The sequence below is a fragment of the Xiphias gladius genome, chromosome 22, assembly GCF_016859285.1.
Source record: "Xiphias gladius isolate SHS-SW01 ecotype Sanya breed wild chromosome 22, ASM1685928v1, whole genome shotgun sequence".
In the NCBI taxonomy this organism is placed as follows: domain Eukaryota; kingdom Metazoa; phylum Chordata; class Actinopteri; order Istiophoriformes; family Xiphiidae; genus Xiphias; species Xiphias gladius.
In genome coordinates, this window is record NC_053421.1 from 1,967,873 (window position 1) to 1,988,880 (window position 21,008).

At 39.7% G+C, this 21,008-nt stretch overlaps 1 protein-coding gene across 3 annotated transcripts in view; it reads left to right on the plus strand.

The window, feature by feature from the left end:
• The first annotated feature begins 3,853 nt into the window (after nt 1–3,853).
• Nucleotides 3,854–21,008, plus strand: part of enpp2 (ectonucleotide pyrophosphatase/phosphodiesterase 2) — a 36,532-nt gene continuing 19,377 nt past the window's right edge. For 2 of the 3 annotated variants that reach the window (XM_040118753.1, XM_040118755.1), the window contains exons 1-9: nt 3,854–3,943; nt 4,739–4,844; nt 9,264–9,419; nt 11,231–11,356; nt 15,353–15,413; nt 16,975–17,072; nt 17,320–17,399; nt 17,986–18,105; nt 18,797–18,852. In XM_040118753.1, coding sequence (XP_039974687.1) covers nt 3,926–3,943; nt 4,739–4,844; nt 9,264–9,419; nt 11,231–11,356; nt 15,353–15,413; nt 16,975–17,072; nt 17,320–17,399; nt 17,986–18,105; nt 18,797–18,852 — 821 coding nt within the window. In that variant the 5' untranslated portion in view covers nt 3,854–3,925. Of the gene's footprint in view, nt 3,944–4,738; nt 4,845–9,263; nt 9,420–11,230; nt 11,357–15,352; nt 15,414–16,974; nt 17,073–17,319; nt 17,400–17,985; nt 18,106–18,796; nt 18,853–21,008 lie in introns of those variants that run through there. The other variant, XM_040118756.1, reaches the window with a different exon arrangement.

Here is a 21,008-nt window from a genome sequence, read left to right on the forward strand (position 1 = left end):
TGGACAGAGTACAGCAAAGACAAGTCGTGGCAGCAGCCACTCATAGTGAAATATTTTATGTTATGTTATGTTATGTTATCTCAGCATTAACTGCCAAGATACAGAACTTGCATTCAGGTTTCCTATGGTAGATTTTCAAGCACCCTTTTGCACCAACAAATTTGATTATTTTACTTATTGTCTTATAAGCACTGATTTAACTGATCCAAATTTAACAACAAATATCGTCCCTAAAATTGATGACACGTCTGTGACGTGGTTTTGTTCGGTCCTTCACACGGCTTCATAACCCACCGGGACAGTTTCAGGAGTGGAGCGTTTATTCTGCCTGATTGCAAGATTTTGTTGACTTGCTGATTTGTTCATCTCCCCTTGATCTTTGTGCTTCTACCATGGGTAAGTAGGCTTCCCATGACTTCTGACCTGGTGCCAACGGTTGAGTGATGTGATATGTGATCGAGAGTCTGCACAGGTCGTTTTATTTTGAAAATCGGCCAGCTGCTCGATGCCGTTCCTGTGTATGACTTCCTGCATGGTTGGATCTGTTCAGTGTTGCTTGACACGTCTTCAGTCAAAATAAAATGGTATAAAATAAAATAAACGACTACGCGTGTATTTGTAGTGGAGCAGCGTCGCAGCCGAAACATGATGAATGCAAACGCTTCCACCCAGGTCCACTGCATGGTACAATTAAGGAATTAACATCCCATCATGCTCAGCGGTAATGAATGGAAACAGTAAGCAGGCCCAGTTGATCATGATTTTATATCAAGATGGCAAGAGGAAAAGATCTTAGTGACTCTGAAAGAGGGTTCATTGTTGGGGCATGGATTGCAGGACATTCAGTCACACAGACTGCTCAACTGGCTTTTGTTTCAATAGGAACAGTGACTGAAGTGACATCTGCATTTAGATCTAGGGGAAAAACATTAGTTAATAGGGTCAGACACTTTGGTCGACATTTGATGACCATGATGCAGGTGCATTAGTGTGATATGTCAGGAAAAACAGAAGAGCAAATCTCGCTCAGATGAGAATATCTATCCAGGACATGATCAGACTGTGTCAGCAACAGACAATCAACAATTACATAGAGAGGGATATTATAGTAGGGTTGCAGTGCATAAACCCCTTATTGTTATATGCACCAAGAGAATGGTACAGGCCTGAAGGCTTGACCCTTACAGTGAGGGGACCCGGTGGCTCTGTTATGCTGTGGTGGGCATTTTGCTGGCAAGTGGGTCCACTTGTCCCCCTAGAGGGAAGGGTCACTGCAAATCACTATAAAGCTGTTCTGAGTGATCACCTTCATCCTATATTGAAACATTTCTGTCCTGACGGGAGTGGTCTCTTCCAGGATGACAATGCCCCCATCCATAGGTCACGAGGGGTCACTGAATGGTTTGATGAGTATGAAAATGATGTGAATCGTATGCTATGGCCTTCACAGTCACCAGATCTCACTCCAGTTTAACACCTATGGAAGATTTTGGACCAAATGTGTTAGACATCGTACTGCACCACCATCGTCAAAATGGTGTCCATCCCTCCAGTAGAGTCCAGAGACTTGTAGAATCAATGCCAAGGCGCAATGAAGCTGTTCTGGCAGCAAGTGGTGGCCCAACATCTTACTAAGACACTTTATGTTGGGCTTTCCTTTCAGTTGTCACCCGTATATCTATCTATCTATCTATATATATATATATATATATATATATATATATATATATACATACAGTGCATTCAGAAAGTATTCAGACTCCTTCACTAATTGTCACATTTTGTTATGTTGCAGGCTCATGCTAAAATCTTTTAAATTCATTTTTCCCCTGACCAATCTACACTCAATACCCCATAATGACAAAGCCAAAACAGAATTTAAATTTTTCTTGAAAATTATTAAAAAGGAAAAACTTAAATATTACATTGATATAAGTATTCAACCCCTTTCCTTGGTACTTAGTTGAAGCGCCTTTGGCAGCGATAACAGCCTCTAGTCTTCTTGGGTATGATGCGACAAACTTTGCACACCTGGATTTGGGGATTTTCAGATGTTCAGTTGAATTCAAGTAAGGGCTCCGGCAGGGCCACTCAAAGACATTCACAGAGTTGTCCTTAAGCCATTCCTGCATTCTCTTGGCTGTGTGCTTAGAGTGACTGTCCTGTTGGAAGGTGAACCTTCAGCCTAGTCTGATGACCAGAGCGTTCTGCATCAGGTTTTCATTAAGTATATCTCTGTACTTTGCTCCATTCAACTTTCCCTCAACTCTGACCAGTCTCCCAGTCCCCGCCGCTGAAAAACACCCCCACAGCATGATGCTGCCACCACCACAGCTTCACTGATGGGATGGTATTGGGTAGGTGATGAGTGGTGCCTGGCTTCCTCCAGACATGACACATAGAACTGGGGTCAAACAGTTTAAACTTGGTTTCATCAGACAAGAGAATCTTAGGTGCTTAGGTCTTAGGGGTCCACACAGGATCTCTGGAGCTCAGCCAGAGTGACCATCAGGTTCTTGGTCACCTCTCTTACCAAGGCCCTTCTCCCCCGATTGATCAGTTTGGCCGGACAGCCAGCTCTAGGAAGAGTCCTGGCTGTTCAAAACCTCTTCCATCCAAGAATTATGGAGGCCACTGTGCTCTTTGGAACCTTCAATGAAGCAAAAACATTTTGTAGCCTTCCCCAGATCTGTGCTTCAACAACATCCTGTCTCTGAGCTCTGCAGGCAGTTCCTTCCACCTAATAACTTGGTTTTTGCTCTGATATGCATTGTCAACTTTGAGACCTTATAAAGGAAGGTTTGTCTTTTCCGAAATCATGTCCAATCAATTGAATTTACCACAGGTGGATTCCAGTCAAGTCGTAGAAACATCTCAGAGATGATCAAGAGAAATGGGAGGCACCCGAGCTAAACTTCAACTGTAATAGCAAAGGATCTGAATACTTATTTCAGTGTGATATTTCATTTTTTCCTTTTTAATAAATTTGCAAAACTGAGATTTTCTCAAAGCCAGACTAACCTGCTTGTCATTTGTAAATACCAGGAACACCAATATTAACACTTAGTGCTAATGAGCAAAAGAGACAGAAAAAGTTTCCCAACTGAGACTCCAACGTAAGTGTGACTGATCTGACTGAGCTGCCAACAACTGCTTCTGCCTGAATGAAGAAATGATGGCAATTCGTTGCCTAATCCTCCCATTAAAACAGAGACAGGTGAGGATTGGCCTTAACGTCTCAGTCACAGCAGGAAAAATACATAATTATTTAAAGAAAAACCATTAGAAGAAGAAAAATAAACATGAATGTTTATAATTATAGAATTGCGAACATGATGCAATCATAGTTAGGATATTCTATAATATTTTATAAAGGCATTAATTACCTCTCCATTGAAATAATATCGCAGTTAATATCCCTTTATTTATTGAAATGATGACTGAACTCATTCCTTCCTTTCAGATATTGTACACTTGCAAAGCGACCACTACGGTTTATCTTACGATTGGTAAACAACTCATTTAAAGTCAGTTATTGAACAGTTACTAAAGTTTTCATTTCTCGGTAGGCAATAGTGGGAAAAATTAAACATGGTTGCAGTGTGTCTTCTGGTGCATGTTAGACTTGATGGCCTACCCAACTAGCCTACAAAGCTCTGCTCCTGATGCGGACCACATACTTTGTTTCTTCCCTCCCTTCTTTCTTTTTTGGTCTCCCTGTAACATCTAAATCGTGGCTGAGATAAAAGCCCTCCTCCTACGCAAGTCCAGTAAGAATCCGGTCTGCTCCCGTCAGCCCCCCCCACCTCCGTTCTCTCCTGTTGTCTTCAACGGTCCTCCTCTCTGGTGGTCCTTGGGTTTCGGAGTGAGCATCAGTCACTCTCCCACCTACAGCACCGGACTACGCTCAACCCGTCAGAGGAACATGTTGCTGCAGAAACTGGTACGGTAAGAGTCCATGTCTACACGTTTTAGCTGCAGGTCACTTCAGAATAGAGACTACGCCGTGCGTAAATCCATGCGTAATCCGCGTAGTTTGGCAGTTTGCGTTATTCATTGTGGCCAAAAGGACATTTTCCTGATATTCTCAGCTTTTTTCTCAGAATACCCCCCTCGCTTGCTTTCCTTCCTGCTGCTTAGCATTTGCAGAACAATCTGTCATTTCCAAGTGGCAAACGATTCGTCAAACTGTCAAAGGCGATTGTTATGCGGATGCATATGTTATGCGGGTGGTCTTTATTCACTTTGAATTAAGCACCGCACCAGTCCTGAGAGGTCACTGAGAAACTGCAGTCAGCGTGACCCGTGTTAGACCAATTTCAATACAGGAACACCTCTATGAAGCTGTACTTCGTTCAAGTGTCCAAATGTATGGTCGTAATGCTTCCCAAACCTTTGAAAATATCAACTTGGCAATGACTTTTGCAACAGCTAGTGCACTACAGAAGGCTTACACCAAACGTTTGAATGATAAGACAAGGCATTTTAAAGCATTTTTCAATATTTACACCAAAAGGAAAGCAAACCAAATTGGGGAACGTGCTCATGAATTGCTTATATATAGTCATGAAAACCTGACAGGCTTTTCCTAAGAGTAATGAAAAAGTGCTGAGAGTATATCGTCCAACAAGTGGCTGCTGTATCTCTTATGGAGAATAAACCACACAAACTTTGACTAGCCTAAACAGCAGTTACAAAAGTGGTGTTTCTAATGTCAGAAGTGTTGTTGTTGTCTTAGTTTGTTTGGATCCTGTCAGTGCTGTGTGGCACCGATGTGTGTTCGGGATTTGTCTACGACCGGGCCAAACGCTCAGGAGAGGACGGGACTTCAGCCAGGACAGAGTGTGAGTACACAGTTCTTGTTACTGGGAAACAGTGAGAACATCTTTGAACTGCTTGACCTGGAGCCGGCAAGCATTCACACAGCTGAGATAGCCTTGAAAATGACACCAAAACCCTCCAGGCTTCCGGGTGGCTTTTCTGACATTGACCACTGACCTCATTGTAGATAGTAAACAAGAGCAAAGTTTCCCACAAGAATCAGTAAAGTAACAAACTGGCAGGGTTATCTGTCTGTCAAATAAAATCCAGGGGTCACTGAGCCAGGTGTTACAAGAACACCTGGGAATCCATTTTTTCCTTTGGTGTGATACAATTTCAGCAAAAAGAGCATTTCCTTCCTTCTAGAGATTATTAACATATATTAGTATGTGATATACAGTGTGTGGTTCATGCTCCTCTAATACAAAGGAATGTAACTCCTCATTACAGGTTTTATGTGTCTATGAGCTATGAGGAGTTCAACCAGTGATTTTCCCTTCACAGATTGTAACATTGTAATACTGTCTAGAGCTCTGAAGGTGTGTAGTTATCCAGCAATCCACAAAGAAAAGCAAAGATGAAAGACAAGTCTAAAACATAAGTAGAATTTTGTCTGGAAAATTTGTTTTTTTTCATCCTTCCAACCCGGTTAATTATCTTGTGACACTTTGGGTCCTTTATATGAGGACTGCAACTAAAGAGGATTTTCATTATTGATTGATGTGCAGATTATTTTCATTGGTCAATGAAATGTCAAGGAATAGAGAAGAAATCCCTTCCCAGTTTCCCAGAGTCCAAGATGTCCAACAGTCCAGAACCCAAAATATTCAGTTTACTATCACATAAGAAAATGGAGAGGCCGAATGAAGTGATGTGTGTCATTTTCATTTGAAAAATACAGATGAATGATCCCTTATCAAAATGTTGCTGATTAATTTTCTGACAGTTGACGAATTGATAAATCAACTATTTTTTTCAGCTCTACATTATAGAATATTTAAGTTTAGTGAATGTAGTTATTTCATGCTTTGTTGGTGAGAATATACAGTGTGTCAGCATGACAGAGTACTTTTTGCTACAATTTGAATTGTATTCCATTGGATAACAGTAGATCAGTAATCATCACACTAGTGCTGACACAATCAGTCAATAAGTCAAGGAACAGAAGGTCAATCAACAGTAATTTTGATAATCAATCCTTTTAGTAATTTATCAAGCAAACATGCCAAACATTCTGTGGTTCTGCTTTCTCAAAGGTCAAGTTTTGCTGCTTATTGAATTGAATATCTTTGGGTTTTGGATTATTGGTTGGACAAAACCTATGGATGGATATTTTTCATTATTTCCTGACATTGTATGTACCAAAAGATTAATTGATTAATTGGAAAAGCCATTAATTGATTAATAATTAATCTAAAAAGAAAGCAATTGTTAGTTGCAGTCCTACATCACTGCACTATAAGTATTGTGTGGTTGTCTGTAATGCATGTGTTTTCTAGGAGCATTAAGCTTATGTGAAAGCTTTTACAGTTGTGTTCAACATACATTAAAAACACACATGTTCAGTAAAGCAAAACCTCAAAAATAAAAAGTCACAGACTTTAATTGAGCCGCCAAGATGGCTCAGCACAGGCAATGTGAAGTGTGTTTTGGATAGACATTAATGCATTTTGGCCAAGTGTAGGTAGGACATGGCTACGCTGAAGTCCAAGACACACGCAAAAAAACACTTTTGAGGGTTTTTTTTCTTTTTTTTTAGAAGAAGCGTAAATGTTGAACACTATGTGAGCTTCAGGTGCAATCAGTCACTTCAACATCAAATGGAGTGACATACATCCACTCCCGACTGTCTCCTAGATCGCTCCTCTAAACATGAGCAACATGCGAGAACCAAGCAGCAGCCTCACCAGCAACTGCAGCTCCGGAGGAATTTCTTTAGCTCTGTTTATTTTGCTGGGTTATTTTCTATATGAAGTGTCTGCCAGCGCATATGAAATGAGCGAGCAGAGACCATGCGGACAATGGATCACTGTGACCCTGCAAGGTCGTGATTGGACAGCCCATATGTTTTTTTGAGGAGAGAGAGTGTGTTTGTGTTGCTCTACCTTGAGTCAATATTAAGAGAGCATTGGAGCTCATTTTCTGGACCAGATTCTCAAACCCTGTCGGCACAAGAAGGTAGAGGTTTGCTTCACCTTGCTGTAGACTTTCTCTTGTATCAGCTTTCGTGACGGTCACTGAAAAAATGAAAACATGTCACACAACTCCTCTCCAATATACCATGTTTCATTCACCAAAGGTTTTCTGCAATCTCGCCTTCATCAAGGTGGTATCTGAAGATATTTATGGTTTCTTTATATTCCATAATTCAGTCACGAGACTTAAAAATCAGCACAAATCCAAAACAAGCATTGCAACCAAGTACTTTTTAAATACAAAATACAATACTTCATCTTAACCCATCAAAACACAGCATACTCAAATCTCTTCCATCTCTTAATATGTACAGGTAACGCTAGCCCTCATCCAGGGATGTCATATCAAAGTCCTGGACATTCGAGTCACTAAGCTCATGATTTTTTTTAAATGAAGAATGTCAAACAAACAAACTTACTGGAAGGCAAGCAGTCTTCCTTCCTTCCAGTCAATCTTAGCTCCCTGTAAGGTGGGAAAAACTTTGTAAAGCCAGTGCAAAAATATAAAAACACAGGATTAACTCTGAACAGAAAGGTCTCTGCCAATAAAGTAGAATCAAACCATATAAAATGAACTGGCCAACATTGGCAGTACTAAGCACACTGCTGCCGAGCAGCACTCTACTCAGGGTGAGGAAGAAATTCTTCACCATCTTTGATTTTTACATGGTTTGTATTGATTTTAATGGAACAGGCCTTTCTCATGGGAGAATCTAGTCCTTTTTCACAGTAGACACCTTGTCACGTCACAGTAGGAAAAACACAGGTGTAAACAAAAAAATGAATGACGGCTGAACTGTATGTGTGTGTGACGGTGAAAACTCTGTACAAACCTGTCTGCTAGACTGTTTTCATCATTCACATTCAAATGTAGACAACAGCAGATATGAATCCATGAATCCAAGGGATGTCAACATTCTATACAGTCCTGGTTGAAATTATTGGCACCCCTGAATTTCAAGTGAAGAAGAAAAATTTCATAGAGTGAAATAAAAAATACAGAGATTAAATGTACGTTTGACACAATTATTTGATGAAATTAAATTTCTTTCTCAAACAAAATAAAAAACAAAAAGGACTCACCTGTGCTTAATTGTCAGTGTTCACATGACCTGAATTAACCATTGAATGATAATTTTACTGCATTAAAAGGGCTGATTGTTTCCACTCTCTTTTTTACAATGGCAAAAACAAGAGAGCTGCCTGAGAGCATCAGGAATGCTATTATCAAAAAACATAACAATTCCAAAGGCTACAAAGAAATCGCCAAAGATCTTGATATCCCTGTTTCAACAGTTCATAATGTTATCAAGAAGTTTCACGGTCAGAAAAGCGCTAAGACGCTTCTAGCAAGAAGCTTCTAGATGGCTAAAAGAAATGTTTAGAGGCTGCCAGTTTTGCCAAAGGTTCTGCAACCAAATATTAATCAAGCGTGCCAATAATTGTGTCTGGGATACACTTGTGTTTGTATTATTTTACTATTACACAGGTTGTTTTTTTTTAAATTATCTTTTGTTCATTGACAACCACACACACTTTTCATCATAGCATGTAAGTAAACAGGTTACAGGTTTAGCACCATTTGTACCATGAACCAAACATAATGTGAGGATAACCACTTAACGAAACAAACTTACTTCGTTTAAGAAGAAATCCATGAAAAACAAGGATGAGTTATCAAATGTATTGTAACGTTGTATCGGAACAGAAAAGCCAGGGATCTTTATATTTAAATACTCCAAAATATTTTTGACATACAATTGACACATACCAAGAGACTGGAGAACAACTAATGCAGAGACAAAGGCTTAAAAACTTCATCAACTCTGTGTCTTACTTCCATGTTCATATAACACTGTAAAATAATTCTTGGGTTGTAACAGAAGGAGATCATGTGCTTTCACTTTATATGACAAATGAAAAAACTCTCATGTGTGATACAGACACTCACGTGCTCACAGAAAGTGTTGAATCAAAACTGAAAAACAAAGCTGGATTTACTGGCACCTTGTGATGTTTTATCACACCTCATTACTAAATATTAGCTCTGACTGAAACCTGGAAGACTTTCTGGTTTGGAGCGGCTGGTCTGCTAGCAGTTTACTGACACTGGGAACCATTTCTGCATAGTGAAGTTCAAACAGTTTGCAGATGTGTTTCATCAGAGACACCAACATGCAAAGCTACTCAGCGCAGCTTCAAACTGATTAATTAAAAAAAAAAACTCTCTTTTTCTTTGCTCTGCAGCTCGCTCTGTGTCTCAGTACATACCGACCTCCGGCTCCTGCAGGAACAGGTGTTTTGAGCTGGTTGAGTTGGAGCCACCAAACTGTCGCTGTGACAACCTCTGTAAGACCTACAACAGCTGCTGCTCTGACTTTGACCAGCTCTGCCTCAGGACAGGTACTCCATCATCCACCCCACTTGGCCTCTGATTTGTCTTTTCCTTCTATGTAGCTTTCCCCCCTGTCTGCATACTTTCATTTTCAAGAACAAATGAGCGAGCATTTGATGAAACAAGACTTTCGACACACCTAACTTTCTGTGTCTTGGTGTTGAAATGTGTAGTATTTACATAGTTAAAAAGAAAAAAGTCTTAGAATTTAAACTCACTTGCACCAAGATGTTCCTAAAGTAGAGAAAAACAGTAGTGGACATTTTGCCATGATCTGAAAAACAAAAATGACTACCAGATTCTTGGCAGTGTGTTCTACTTCAGAGGAACAGGAATCAAGGTTGCTGTGGATGGTGCAGGTTAGGTCAGAGAGGCCAACTAAAACAGTCCCAGATTTTTTTGTCATTACGCTGGAGGAAATCCTTGAACATCCAGCATTTAATATCCATCAGGTGGTCAGAAATTTTTTCCAACAAAAATGAAAAATCAGATGTGTGATGCAACTTTCATGTGTTGCTGTGACTCTGCTGATTTTGTTTGTGTATGTGAGAGAAAGGATAGGCTGTGCCTAATTTACAGTATGATTTCACCTTAGCAGAACTTTTCTGTCAAAGGACATGTTACACATAAGATACATGAACATTATAACTATTCTCTAAACTCACATGTTGTGCCTCAATACAATTTTGAGGTACTTGTACTTTTCAGAGGGAAATATTGTACTTTTTACTGCACCACATTTATATTCCAGCTGTGGTTACTAGTTATAAATGTAGATTTACTTACAAAACATACGATTAATCTATAAAATGAGTAGCAGTGCATTAGGTTACGCTACCAACAGTAGACAGTATACGAAATCAAACATATAACCACTTTTACTACTTTTACTACTGATATTTTAATTGCAGTTATCTGAAGTTACATAGATACTTTTACTTATGTAACAGATTGAGAGCAAAACCTTTACTTGTAATGGAGCTTTTATACAGTGCGGTATTGCTACTTTTACTTAATTAAAGAGTCTGAATACTCCCCTTCACCACTGTTTGTTTTGAGGATGTTGATTTAGTGTTGTAGGTCCTACTATTTTGCAGTATGTTGCCATACTATACAGCCATTTAGCCAGAAACCAATTATTTTGGATCTAAATTCCTATTTCTGCTCTGTTTTGTTGATATTTGTTGCATTTCTTAAACCCTGGTGAGCAAAATTACTGTTCTCATTAGGAAAATATTCTTTTAAACCCTTTTAAAATATATCTAGATATAATTTTTAAGCCTGATTATACAGCTGTACAGTTTAGCTGTAGGAGCTAGAAATCAGCCATTGCCCTAATGTGCATGCACTTGACATGGGACTGAAGGTTTCTCAATTTTTGTGCAAGCTGTAGCTTTTGCTATTTCTCCCTGTTCGTGTATTGCTGTGACTCTGTTGGTCCCCCCGGCTTCTAGTATTGGTGCTCTGATTTTATGTTCTCTTCCTCAGCCCAGTGGTCTTTGGCTTAACACTTCCTTGCAGCTGTAATTTTCCCTGTGCGAGAAAATGATAATTTACTTGCTTTTATGCTTGTTTTCGGGTCTTAACCCTGACGGTGTCATATCCTACTTTAAGCTACAACTCTCATCTGATGTTATCATCTTTAGAATTTGTGCTGCTGCCTGCACAGAAAGTCTGCAGCCAAAACACTATTAAATTCATATATCAGCTTTCAGTTCTCAGTGCTTGTGGTTTCACTTTTTAATTCCCTTATTGATTCTTATTTAAAGATCTTTTATTCTTTGAACCTAACTTCTCCCTTTTTTCTTCACATACACAGAGGGGGGCTATGAGTGCGGTAAGGATCGGTGTGGGGAGACTCGAAATGAACAACATGCCTGCCACTGCTCCGATGACTGTCTGGCCAGAGGAGACTGTTGTACCAACTACAAGACACTGTGTAAAGGTTTGCTATATTAATATGTCCATTAAAAATATTTCAATACATTTTCTTTTCAATACAAATGACATGCATGGATATGCTTAGGATCTAGATCAGAGTTTTTCAAAACATTGATCATTGTCTATCAAACAACAAGCAGCTCTGTGATACTGTAATGGTCACTGTAAAGAAAGCCAATCTGTCCAAATTTGTGTATGATCTTTGTTTGAACCAGACTGCACTGTAATCTATCCAGAAGGTCAAGATATCAAGATCATATCTCACTCTGAATCACAAATGTCACAGATATGGCGTAAGAGGAAAATCAGGGGATAACTAAAGCTAGACGGAATCATCGTCTTGGAGCCGTGCGTTTCGGTATCGAAATTGGAATCGTCAGTAGTTGTTGCAATATTTCCTTCAACATCAAAGTGGTGGGCCGATCAAAAAATACTACCATCTACCAGGAAGCAAAACTAAGAGTCTACAGTCATGCCAGCACTTCTGTGAAACTGTATGTAGGCACAGGGGTATTTTGAGCTAAATGCTAACGTCTTCATGCTAACATGCTCGTACTGACATTGCTAACATGCTGATGTTAAGCAGGTATAAAGTTTACCATGTTCACCATCTTAATTTAGCATGTCAGCATGCTAACACAACACAAAACAAACACAAACAGTTGAGGCTGGTGTCATTAGCTTTGTGGGTATTTGGTCATAAACCTGCGGTGTCACTGGGTTTGTGGCAACCCCACAGTGGTAGAACATGCAGTGGACACAGTACTCAGTGAACTTAGGATGGAAATATGTAAAATATATTTCCTGATGCAAAGTCATTCTTCTAGTTCTTAGGAACTTCAGGGACTCATGTGAAAAGATTTACACACACAAAAGAGTCAAGACAACTCCTCTCAGATATATGGTAATTTATTTAGGATATTTACACATATAATAAACAGAGAGAAAAGATATATGTGATAAATATTCAAATAGGGACACTGACAAGTAGAACCATATTAATAAAAGATAATAAATGATCAAGACACTAAGACTGATAATCAGTAATCAAAGATAGGAGAGCAAGAGAGTAATGATGGAGATATTCAAATAACAGAATACATTCAAATAAAGAGAGTACATGATAAAGCTACATTAAATGATGACTATGATATCTATGAAGGTTTAGGTAGGTTTATGCTAATATCTAAAGAGGTGAGTTAGATTATTTCTGGTAGGAAGACTTTGGTGTACCACATGACTTAATATAATGCATAGACAGTACCTATGGAAGTGTGTGGTGAAGGATGTTGGCAGGACAACTGTGCAGTCCATATTCATCTTCCCGCAGGTCAGCTGGCAGCATAAAGCTCAGCAGTCAATCAGAACTTTAGTAGGCCTCAGACAGCAGAATAGTCAGCTTTCAGGCAGGGGAAGTCTTCAGACAGATGTAACTGGTGATGATAACGTTTAATGCAAGTGTTTGGCAAACATTGCAGGTCATTGAGGTAGCACTGGTCAGACAGCAATGTTTAGATTGGTTGCCAAGGCAACTGCAAGATGTGTTTCCCTCTCTCCTGTGTGTGGAAAGAGGGAAACAGAGAGTGAGAGAGTCTGGGTCTCTGCTGTGGTGGGTAGTTCAGTGTCAGGGTGACCTGGTTCGTTCGGCTAGACAAACCATGGGACTGACATGGCGCAGACTTGAGAGGTTACAGCAAGTCTTTGCTATTTCACTCCTTCATTTCCAATTCTTCAGTTCAGTTTAGGAGAAGAGGCAGCCGTGTGTGCTGACGTGGGGAAACCATTTCAAAGAACATGACAAAGAATGTCAGAATCAGTTATAGTTTTGGGTTAAAACTGCGGCACCAGAGGAGTTTATCCTTGTCTTGGTGTGAACTTTAAGGTGAAGACCCAATGGAAGCAAACAAATCTCACATTGCCTCCGCCACTTGCTTATTCAAATAAGCAACCTGCAATTTCTCCAACAATTTATGTGACATTATTCCAAGCAGCACTTCTTTTTTGTTTTTACCTGTAATCCTGGAGGTCAGGGACTTAGAAAATTTCACCCATATTTGCATAAAGTTAATATTTATATATTTCGACCCCTTCTCTTTGGTCGCTTCGTGGGCCAGTCCCCCTTTGCCTGTATTCCCACAGTGCCTTGTGAAGTGATTTGCTCATGTCCCATACAAATTGAATGTCCTTGAATTTCATCTCACGCTGCAGAGTGGTCCTTCACTGTAAGGCTCCCCCTCTATTAACGGATGTTACTTTACTCATATGTGGACATATATTGTATTTCGTATCAGATATAAATTTGATAGTAGTTTTATATTTAGTGGAAATACTACTTATCCTCACATTTGCTGCTATCATAAACGACAGAGATATCATTCAAACACCAAACCTCATTAATATTAACATGCAAAAAAAAAAAAAAAAAAAATTGCAATACATGAAGTTGTGCTATTTATATCAGAAATAGGTTTTCTGAAATCTTAGTCAGAGTTGGTGCAGAGTTTGCAGGGAAATATTGTTGGAACTGGAACCTGGAACCAAGGAATGCTTTTTAGCACACCTCTTAATGTAGGGTGGGGATGTTCGAGTGTTATTTTCAGTCAGTATACCTGGGCCTCACCTCTAAATGTATTGAATATTTTGAGTTTTTGAGTATTGTGTTAGAGTGCAGGGCATACTAACATGATATGCTGGTATCCTCAGGAAATTAAACAGTATGCTCCCAAAATATTAAGCTGCATCTGTGCTTTTAGGGTAAATAAACAGAAATCTACCAGCTCGTGTGTATGTTGCATTTTGACAGTAGCAGAAATAAGACCTAACCTGGAGAGGATAAAAGTTTTTAAATCAAAATGAAAAACAATTATTAACACTAACAGGCACTAAAAGTTGTGTAACTTAACCAAACTGCAGCAGCAAGTTTCTCCAAAGTCCCCAGGCAGCAAGTAAAAAGGCTAATATCCACAAGCTAACGAACTAATAGGCTAGCAAGCACTGAGTCTGCCATCTTACTCTAGTATATGTATGAATCCATAGAGCCCCGAAACTCCCAAGGGCTCTCTTAAGCATGCTGTGTCATACTGGCCTTAATTTGGCATATAAGGGAAATGTCGTGGCAAGTATACGGTTGTAGTACTCAACAGTCTCAGCAGAGAACCCATACAGCTAATGTAAGGCCCAAGGGGAAAACATGTCAGTCAGTACCTACCTGTGCTGCTTAAAAAAAACTTTTTCACACAGTACTCATGTGAAATTGTAACACTATTTAAGGTTGTATATACTTTCATCAATATGGTTTACAGTTAGTTTGGAAACATATAAAAGCCAAATAGGTGGAAAAAGTTGAGACCTTTTGTCAGTGTTGGAAGGATATGGCTATTTCCTGGGGGCAGTACATACCAATGTAAACTTCGTCTGATCTTGCAAAAATACAGGTAGAAAAGATTATTTTGTTCATTTTGGGCCAGAACTATGTTAAAAAAAAAGGTCTCATGTATGGAAAAGGGATCATCCAGTAAGAGGTTTGTGTGTGTTATCAGATGTTGTCCTCCTTCACACACACCAACATCCCCTGGGTCACTCAGTGTATGGGGAGAATGGCTAAAAAAAGAGGTTAGATTTCTGTTTTCGTGGGAGCAGGGGCTGTATGCACTACACAAAAGCATTGGACAAACTTAAAATGTGACCTGGTAATGAAAAGGCTGTGGGTCACCAAAGTTATTTAAATTAATCCAGATGCAGACATGAATGTCTGAACCAAATTGCATGGCAATTGATCCAGAATTTCCTCAGGGGATCACCAAAGTCAGTAGTATATTCTCTGAGAACGATGAATGTCTGTACAAAGTTTAATAACAATCCATCCAGTAGTTGTTGAGATATTTTGGTCCTGATCAAAATTGTGGACTGAATGATCGACAAACCAACATTGCCATCCTTAGTACCATGCCTTTAGCACAGCTAAAAATATTAACATCTCTCTCTGATTGTATTCTTTTAGGAGACAATTCATGGCTGCAGGATGAGTGTGAGGAAATCAAGACCCCTGAATGTCCAGCTGGGTACGTTTACATATGAGCAGTAAAGCAGAATAAAGTGATAATGATACAACCACAACCTTTTTCTTATTTCCTATTTACAGTTAGGTACATAAGTATTTGGGCAGTAACACAATTTTCGTAGTTTTGCCTCTGTAAAACCGTCACAATGGGTTTGAAACGAAGTAATTGAGATGTGATTGAAGTGTAGACTTTCAGCTTTAATTCAAGTTTAACATAAATACCATTAACCATTTATGAATTACAGCCATTTTTATACATAATCCCTCATTTTCAGAGTCTTCAAAGTAATTGGACAATTGATAATTGATCAGTTTCATGGCCAGGTGCGGCCTGTTCCGTCTTTATATCATGAGAAATTCAGCAGATAAAAGGTCTGGAGTTGATTCCAAATGTTGAATTTGCATTTGGGAGCCGTTCATGGGAACTCCCAATATGCAGTCCAAAGAGGTGTCGATGCAAATGAAGTAGGCCATCATTAGGCTGAAAAAAACAAAACAAACCTATTAGACAGATAGCAGAAACTTTAGGAGTGGCCAAATCACCAACTTGGTACATTCTTAAAAACGAAGAATGCACTGGCGAGCTAAGCAACACCAAAAGCCCTGGAAGACCTCAGAAGACAACTAAAGTGGATGATCGCAGAATTCTTTCCTCGGCGAAGAAAAACTCTTCACAACATCTAGCCAGGTCAAGAACACTCTCAAGGAGGTATGTGTATCATTGTCAAAGTCAACAATCAAGAGACACCTTGAGATCAAGTAAATCATGTAAATAAAAACGGGTTAACCACAAGGTTTAAACAACTGGTAACACTCAAGAAAGTCCAGATTAGATTTAGACAGAAATCATCTAAAAAAGCCTGCCCTGTTTTGGAAAAAGATTAACTTGGACCAGAATGATGGGAAGTGAAGGGTATGGAGAAGAAAAGGAACGGCTTATGATCACATCATCTGTCTAACATGGTGGAGGCAGTGTTATGGCATCGACATGTATTGATGCCAATGGAACTGGTTCACTGGTGTTTATTGATGTGACTGCTGTTAGAAGTAGCAGGATGAAGTCTGAAGTGTATAGGGCTATACTGTCTGCTCAGATTCAGCTAAATGCTGCAAAACTGATAGGATGGTGCTTCACAGTACAGATGGATAATGACCCAAAACATGCAAAAGCAACCAGAGAGCTTCTCAAGGCAAAGAAATGGAATATTCTTCAATGGCCAAGTCAGTCACCTCAACCCAATGAGCTTCAACCCAACTGAGCATGCTTTTCACTTCCTGAAGACAAAACTTAGGGCAGAAAGACCAACAAACAAGCAGCAACTGAAGGCAGCTGCAGCAAAGGCCTGGCAAAGCATCACAAGCGAGGAAACTCAGCATTTGGTGATGTCCACGGGTTCCAGACTTCTTTTGCCTGTGGACATTCTCTCGTTTCTCCAAAGTGCACTTTGTTTCCTCCCTTGGACCTTTTCTATAAGCCACATACAGTATCGGAATTATTTACTTCCCATTTTGATTTCATATAACAGCATTTGTTTTCCTCCTCTCATTTTGTGTGTGTGCAGGTTTGTGCGTCCACCACTCATCATGCTGTCAGTGGATGGATTTAGGGCTTCTTACGTGAAGAGAGGAAACACTGTCATACCCAACATCGACAAACTCAGTAAGGCCTTAATGGGGATTATGAGATGGATTTGGTTTAGCTGTAAGATCTCTGAAAATGAGACATTATTGTTTCAGTGGTGAGGGAGAAGACAACAATGTTGAGGTGGTGCATTGGGTGAGAAGTGAGATTATTATTATATGGAGAAATAAGTGTGAATAGACAATCACTAACCGATGTAGTGTCATTAGTGGGTGACTGTGCTAACTAAGGTGTTTGTTCTGTTCTGTTCTGTTCCTCTTTTCAGGAACCTGTGGAACCCATGCTCCATACATGAGACCTGTTTATCCCTCCAAAACCTTTCCCAACCTCTACTCACTGGCTACGGTATGGCACAAGGACACTGATGATGTCATGTAAACAAAAGCAAATACAGCATGCTAAAATTAGCATTAGGCTTAAAGTACAGCTGAGGTGAGGCTGACAGAGAACAGTTGAGGCTGATGAAATTTGGGCCATGACAGTGTAAAGTTGAGCTTAAAAAGTTGCGGACCGAGGATTTAGATTTTTATTTATTTCTACTGAACTTGTTTTGTACATAAAATCTAAATCTGCAAAGTAAATAGGAACTATAGCTGTTGCATAAATGTAGTGGAGCAAAATGTGCAATAATTCCTTATGAAGTGTCTTTCAGGAGAAGTAATGTATAAAACAAAGCTTTAAATAAATACTCGAGTCAAGTACAAATGCCTCAAAAATTGTATTTAAGGATAATATTTGAGTAAATGAGTTTACATTCCTCTTCTGGAAATGCTTAAAATGGCTACCATGAAACTGGGGGATCACAGTATGCATGCAATGCACACTTATATACAGTATCATCTTTAAATGTTTTCATAGGAAAGGTAGAGAAAAGAGGAGAAAAACTATCGATCCAAGTAATAATTTTCATTCATCAATCTTTCAATCTCAGGGTCTCTATCCAGAGTCTCATGGTATCGTTGGCAACTCCATGTATGACCCTGTGTTTGATGCCACCTTCAACCTGAGAAGCCGAGAGAAACTCAATCATCGCTGGTGGGGAGGACAACCAGTAAGTACTGACTCTTCTCTTCTCTTCTCTTCTCTTCTCTTCTCTTCTCTTTTTCTCTTTCTGTGTTTGGTTTTTAACATTAGTGCTTTTTAAATGAATCTGTCAGGTCACAGATCAGAGGCCAACAAAAGCAGGAAAGGCTTTTACTTTGAAGCCAACTACAATAGGAATAGCAGGACTCAGATCTAAGGAACCAAGTCTGATAGGTTTATCATCCATTGATTAATGACAGATGGTAAAATGTGATTAATAAAAAGGCTTGTTTGGGATCACTCTTAATTCTGACAAGACCAAAGCTTTGACATTAAGAATCCTGGAGTGCATTTTTCTGGATTTACTTAAAGACCAAACCTTTGCTAGGATTGAATATGTTGTTTGCCAAATTGAGCAAATAGAATAAGGACTCAGGATATATTGCTTAACTAACAAGGCTTTACCAGTACCTTTCAAAATACCATATCAACGCTGCCAACATATATGGTTTTGTATCACTTGGAGCAACAGCAGTTGGTCTCTTCCCACAAAACCCATATGGAGGGATCCTCTATCCTTCTTATCATACTGTAGTGTACTGTACACAATGAGCTTGGTTTCCTCACACTCTGTTTGTGTCCTGGGTAATTCTCCAATAGTGTCCAAATAAACTATGTCAGACTGGTAAAACAATGAGACTGTACGGTTTGTTTCCTAGATATGGATCACAGCACTCAAACAGGGAGTGAAGGCTGCGACCTTCTTCTGGCCTATGTAAGTCTACACAAACACACACACATGCATAAAGTAATTTCTGTGTTAGTAAAATAGTATCTACAGTCAAATGACCCTTTGAATGAGGATCGTCAAGCAATATATGATGCTTGGCACAATAGAAAAGGTAAAAAGTCACTATATCAATTCAAAACTAATTACAATGACTCACGGTTCCTCAATGGAACTTTTTTTTTTTTTTTAAATTGGTATCTTATTGTTATCTACAGAGTAAATTGTTTCTTCACTTGCTGCCCTTTGCACGAAGCTTAGGTATCAAGGCCAGCCCCAGGTCAGTGAAGCCTTGTCACAGCAGACATTTTGACTTGCCATGACAGTGTGACAATGATCCAGCAATACCAGGACTGATTGATTATTCAAACCTATTCACACCATCTCCTGAGCAAGGCTATGGAGCTAATATGTATTCAGTGACTTCCTCACAGGCACTTCCGCTGGACTACTGCACCACCGTGCTGCCCTGGGCAGAAAGGCTCAATGTAAAACTAATGATACATGTACAGTACAGTACATATACAGTACATTTGGTTTTATCTGGTCTGATCCATTCCAGAATAGCTGACTTTGGCACTTTTGTATCTGGGGTTTTCTCTGCCTGATAACAAGTAAAACAGAGTTTGTAAACTAACCTCCCAGGCAGTCAGAAGTAGCTTGTTTATTACACTGAATTTTGGTAAACCAGATAAGATTTTGGCAGCAGGAGGGCCTGCCACAAATTAGATTTACTATAACTAATGTTGGCATGACATGAATACCGTGTGTGTGCTCCTTGCCATAATTTGAGCATGGTGGCTTATTTTGTTTTGAGTGTCATGAGTAATTGCTTCCAATCACCACCACCAAATGGTAACATCCATCTCCTTGTATCCATAAAACATTGTCATGGACTTGTTACCGCTTGTTGGGTCAGATTATGTTCTCGTTTCTGACATGAACCGAGCTGCATTGTATTTGGAAGACGACTGGGATCTGATGTAGGAGCTTGTGAGCTCAGTTGGCATTGTTCTGACCTGCCAAAACAAAGTGCAAACTCTCCAGAGTTTAAATAAATATTCTTGGTGTTAATGTGTCTGAAAAACACTGCAGATGCTTTGACTCTAAAGAATTCAGAGACTGTTAATGATTTGGTGGTGAAATTCTCCAAGTCATCAGAACATGCCCCTTCATGTTCCTTCTGCTCCCTCAGACCACCGCACTACAGCTATAGCCTGCGGAACACAAAGGAACCCACATTTATCAGCACAGAGAAGGCTTTGATGAAACGGGAGGCAGATCTCAGCAGGGATGGCGTTGGGCTGTTTTTACAGCAATTTGTGCAAATGGGCATGTTTAAACTACGCAGGATTCCTCTGTGAATGGGGTCAAAGACATGCCACTCCATAGAACCATGGGGCCAGAGTATGGTTCACATTGCTTTTCTTGCACTTGGCACTGACAGAAAAAGAAGAAAGAGAATAAGCAGAAAGAGACAGGAGTACGCGTATGACAGGGAGGCTGAGAGACTGGAAGTCTTTGCTGACATTACTGTGTGGCTAAGAAAGCCTTCTTATAAAACACATCACATAGTTTAGTGTTATAGCACCACTGTGGGGATCCACATGGTAAAGGGGGCCAGGGATGTTGAAGATCTTTGTTGAACTCAGCTTTCTGGGAGTCTCCCCCGACCACAAGCAGAGAACAGGGGAGGATAGAAATAAGAGAGAAGAAGAACAAAAAGTATAAAAAAACAGACATTGGGCAAAAGACAAAGGAATTTGAAAGTATGAACATAGACAAAAGTATAGAAAGGGAGCAGACATGGAGAGAGAAGCTTGCTGTCAAGTGTTAACGCAGTGTAACCATACCTCCATGTCACCCCCCACTGCCTCATACATCAAGCCCCATTCGGGGCCTCGGTCCTGGGCTTGATGGTTGACAGCTGTGGGCTGTATGACAGCCAGCAGCTTGGTTGGTGGCCTCATCACTCCACAGGCAGCCTTTCACTTTCAGACCCTTTAAACAGTGAGAAGGCTTTAAATGTGTTATGCACTACAACCCTCAACTTTATGAGGTTTAATGGTTCTATTATCGTAAAATCTGTGTTTATGTCTTTGGCTTGTTTGTCCCTAGCAGCTATGGTTTTCTTCAAATGATAA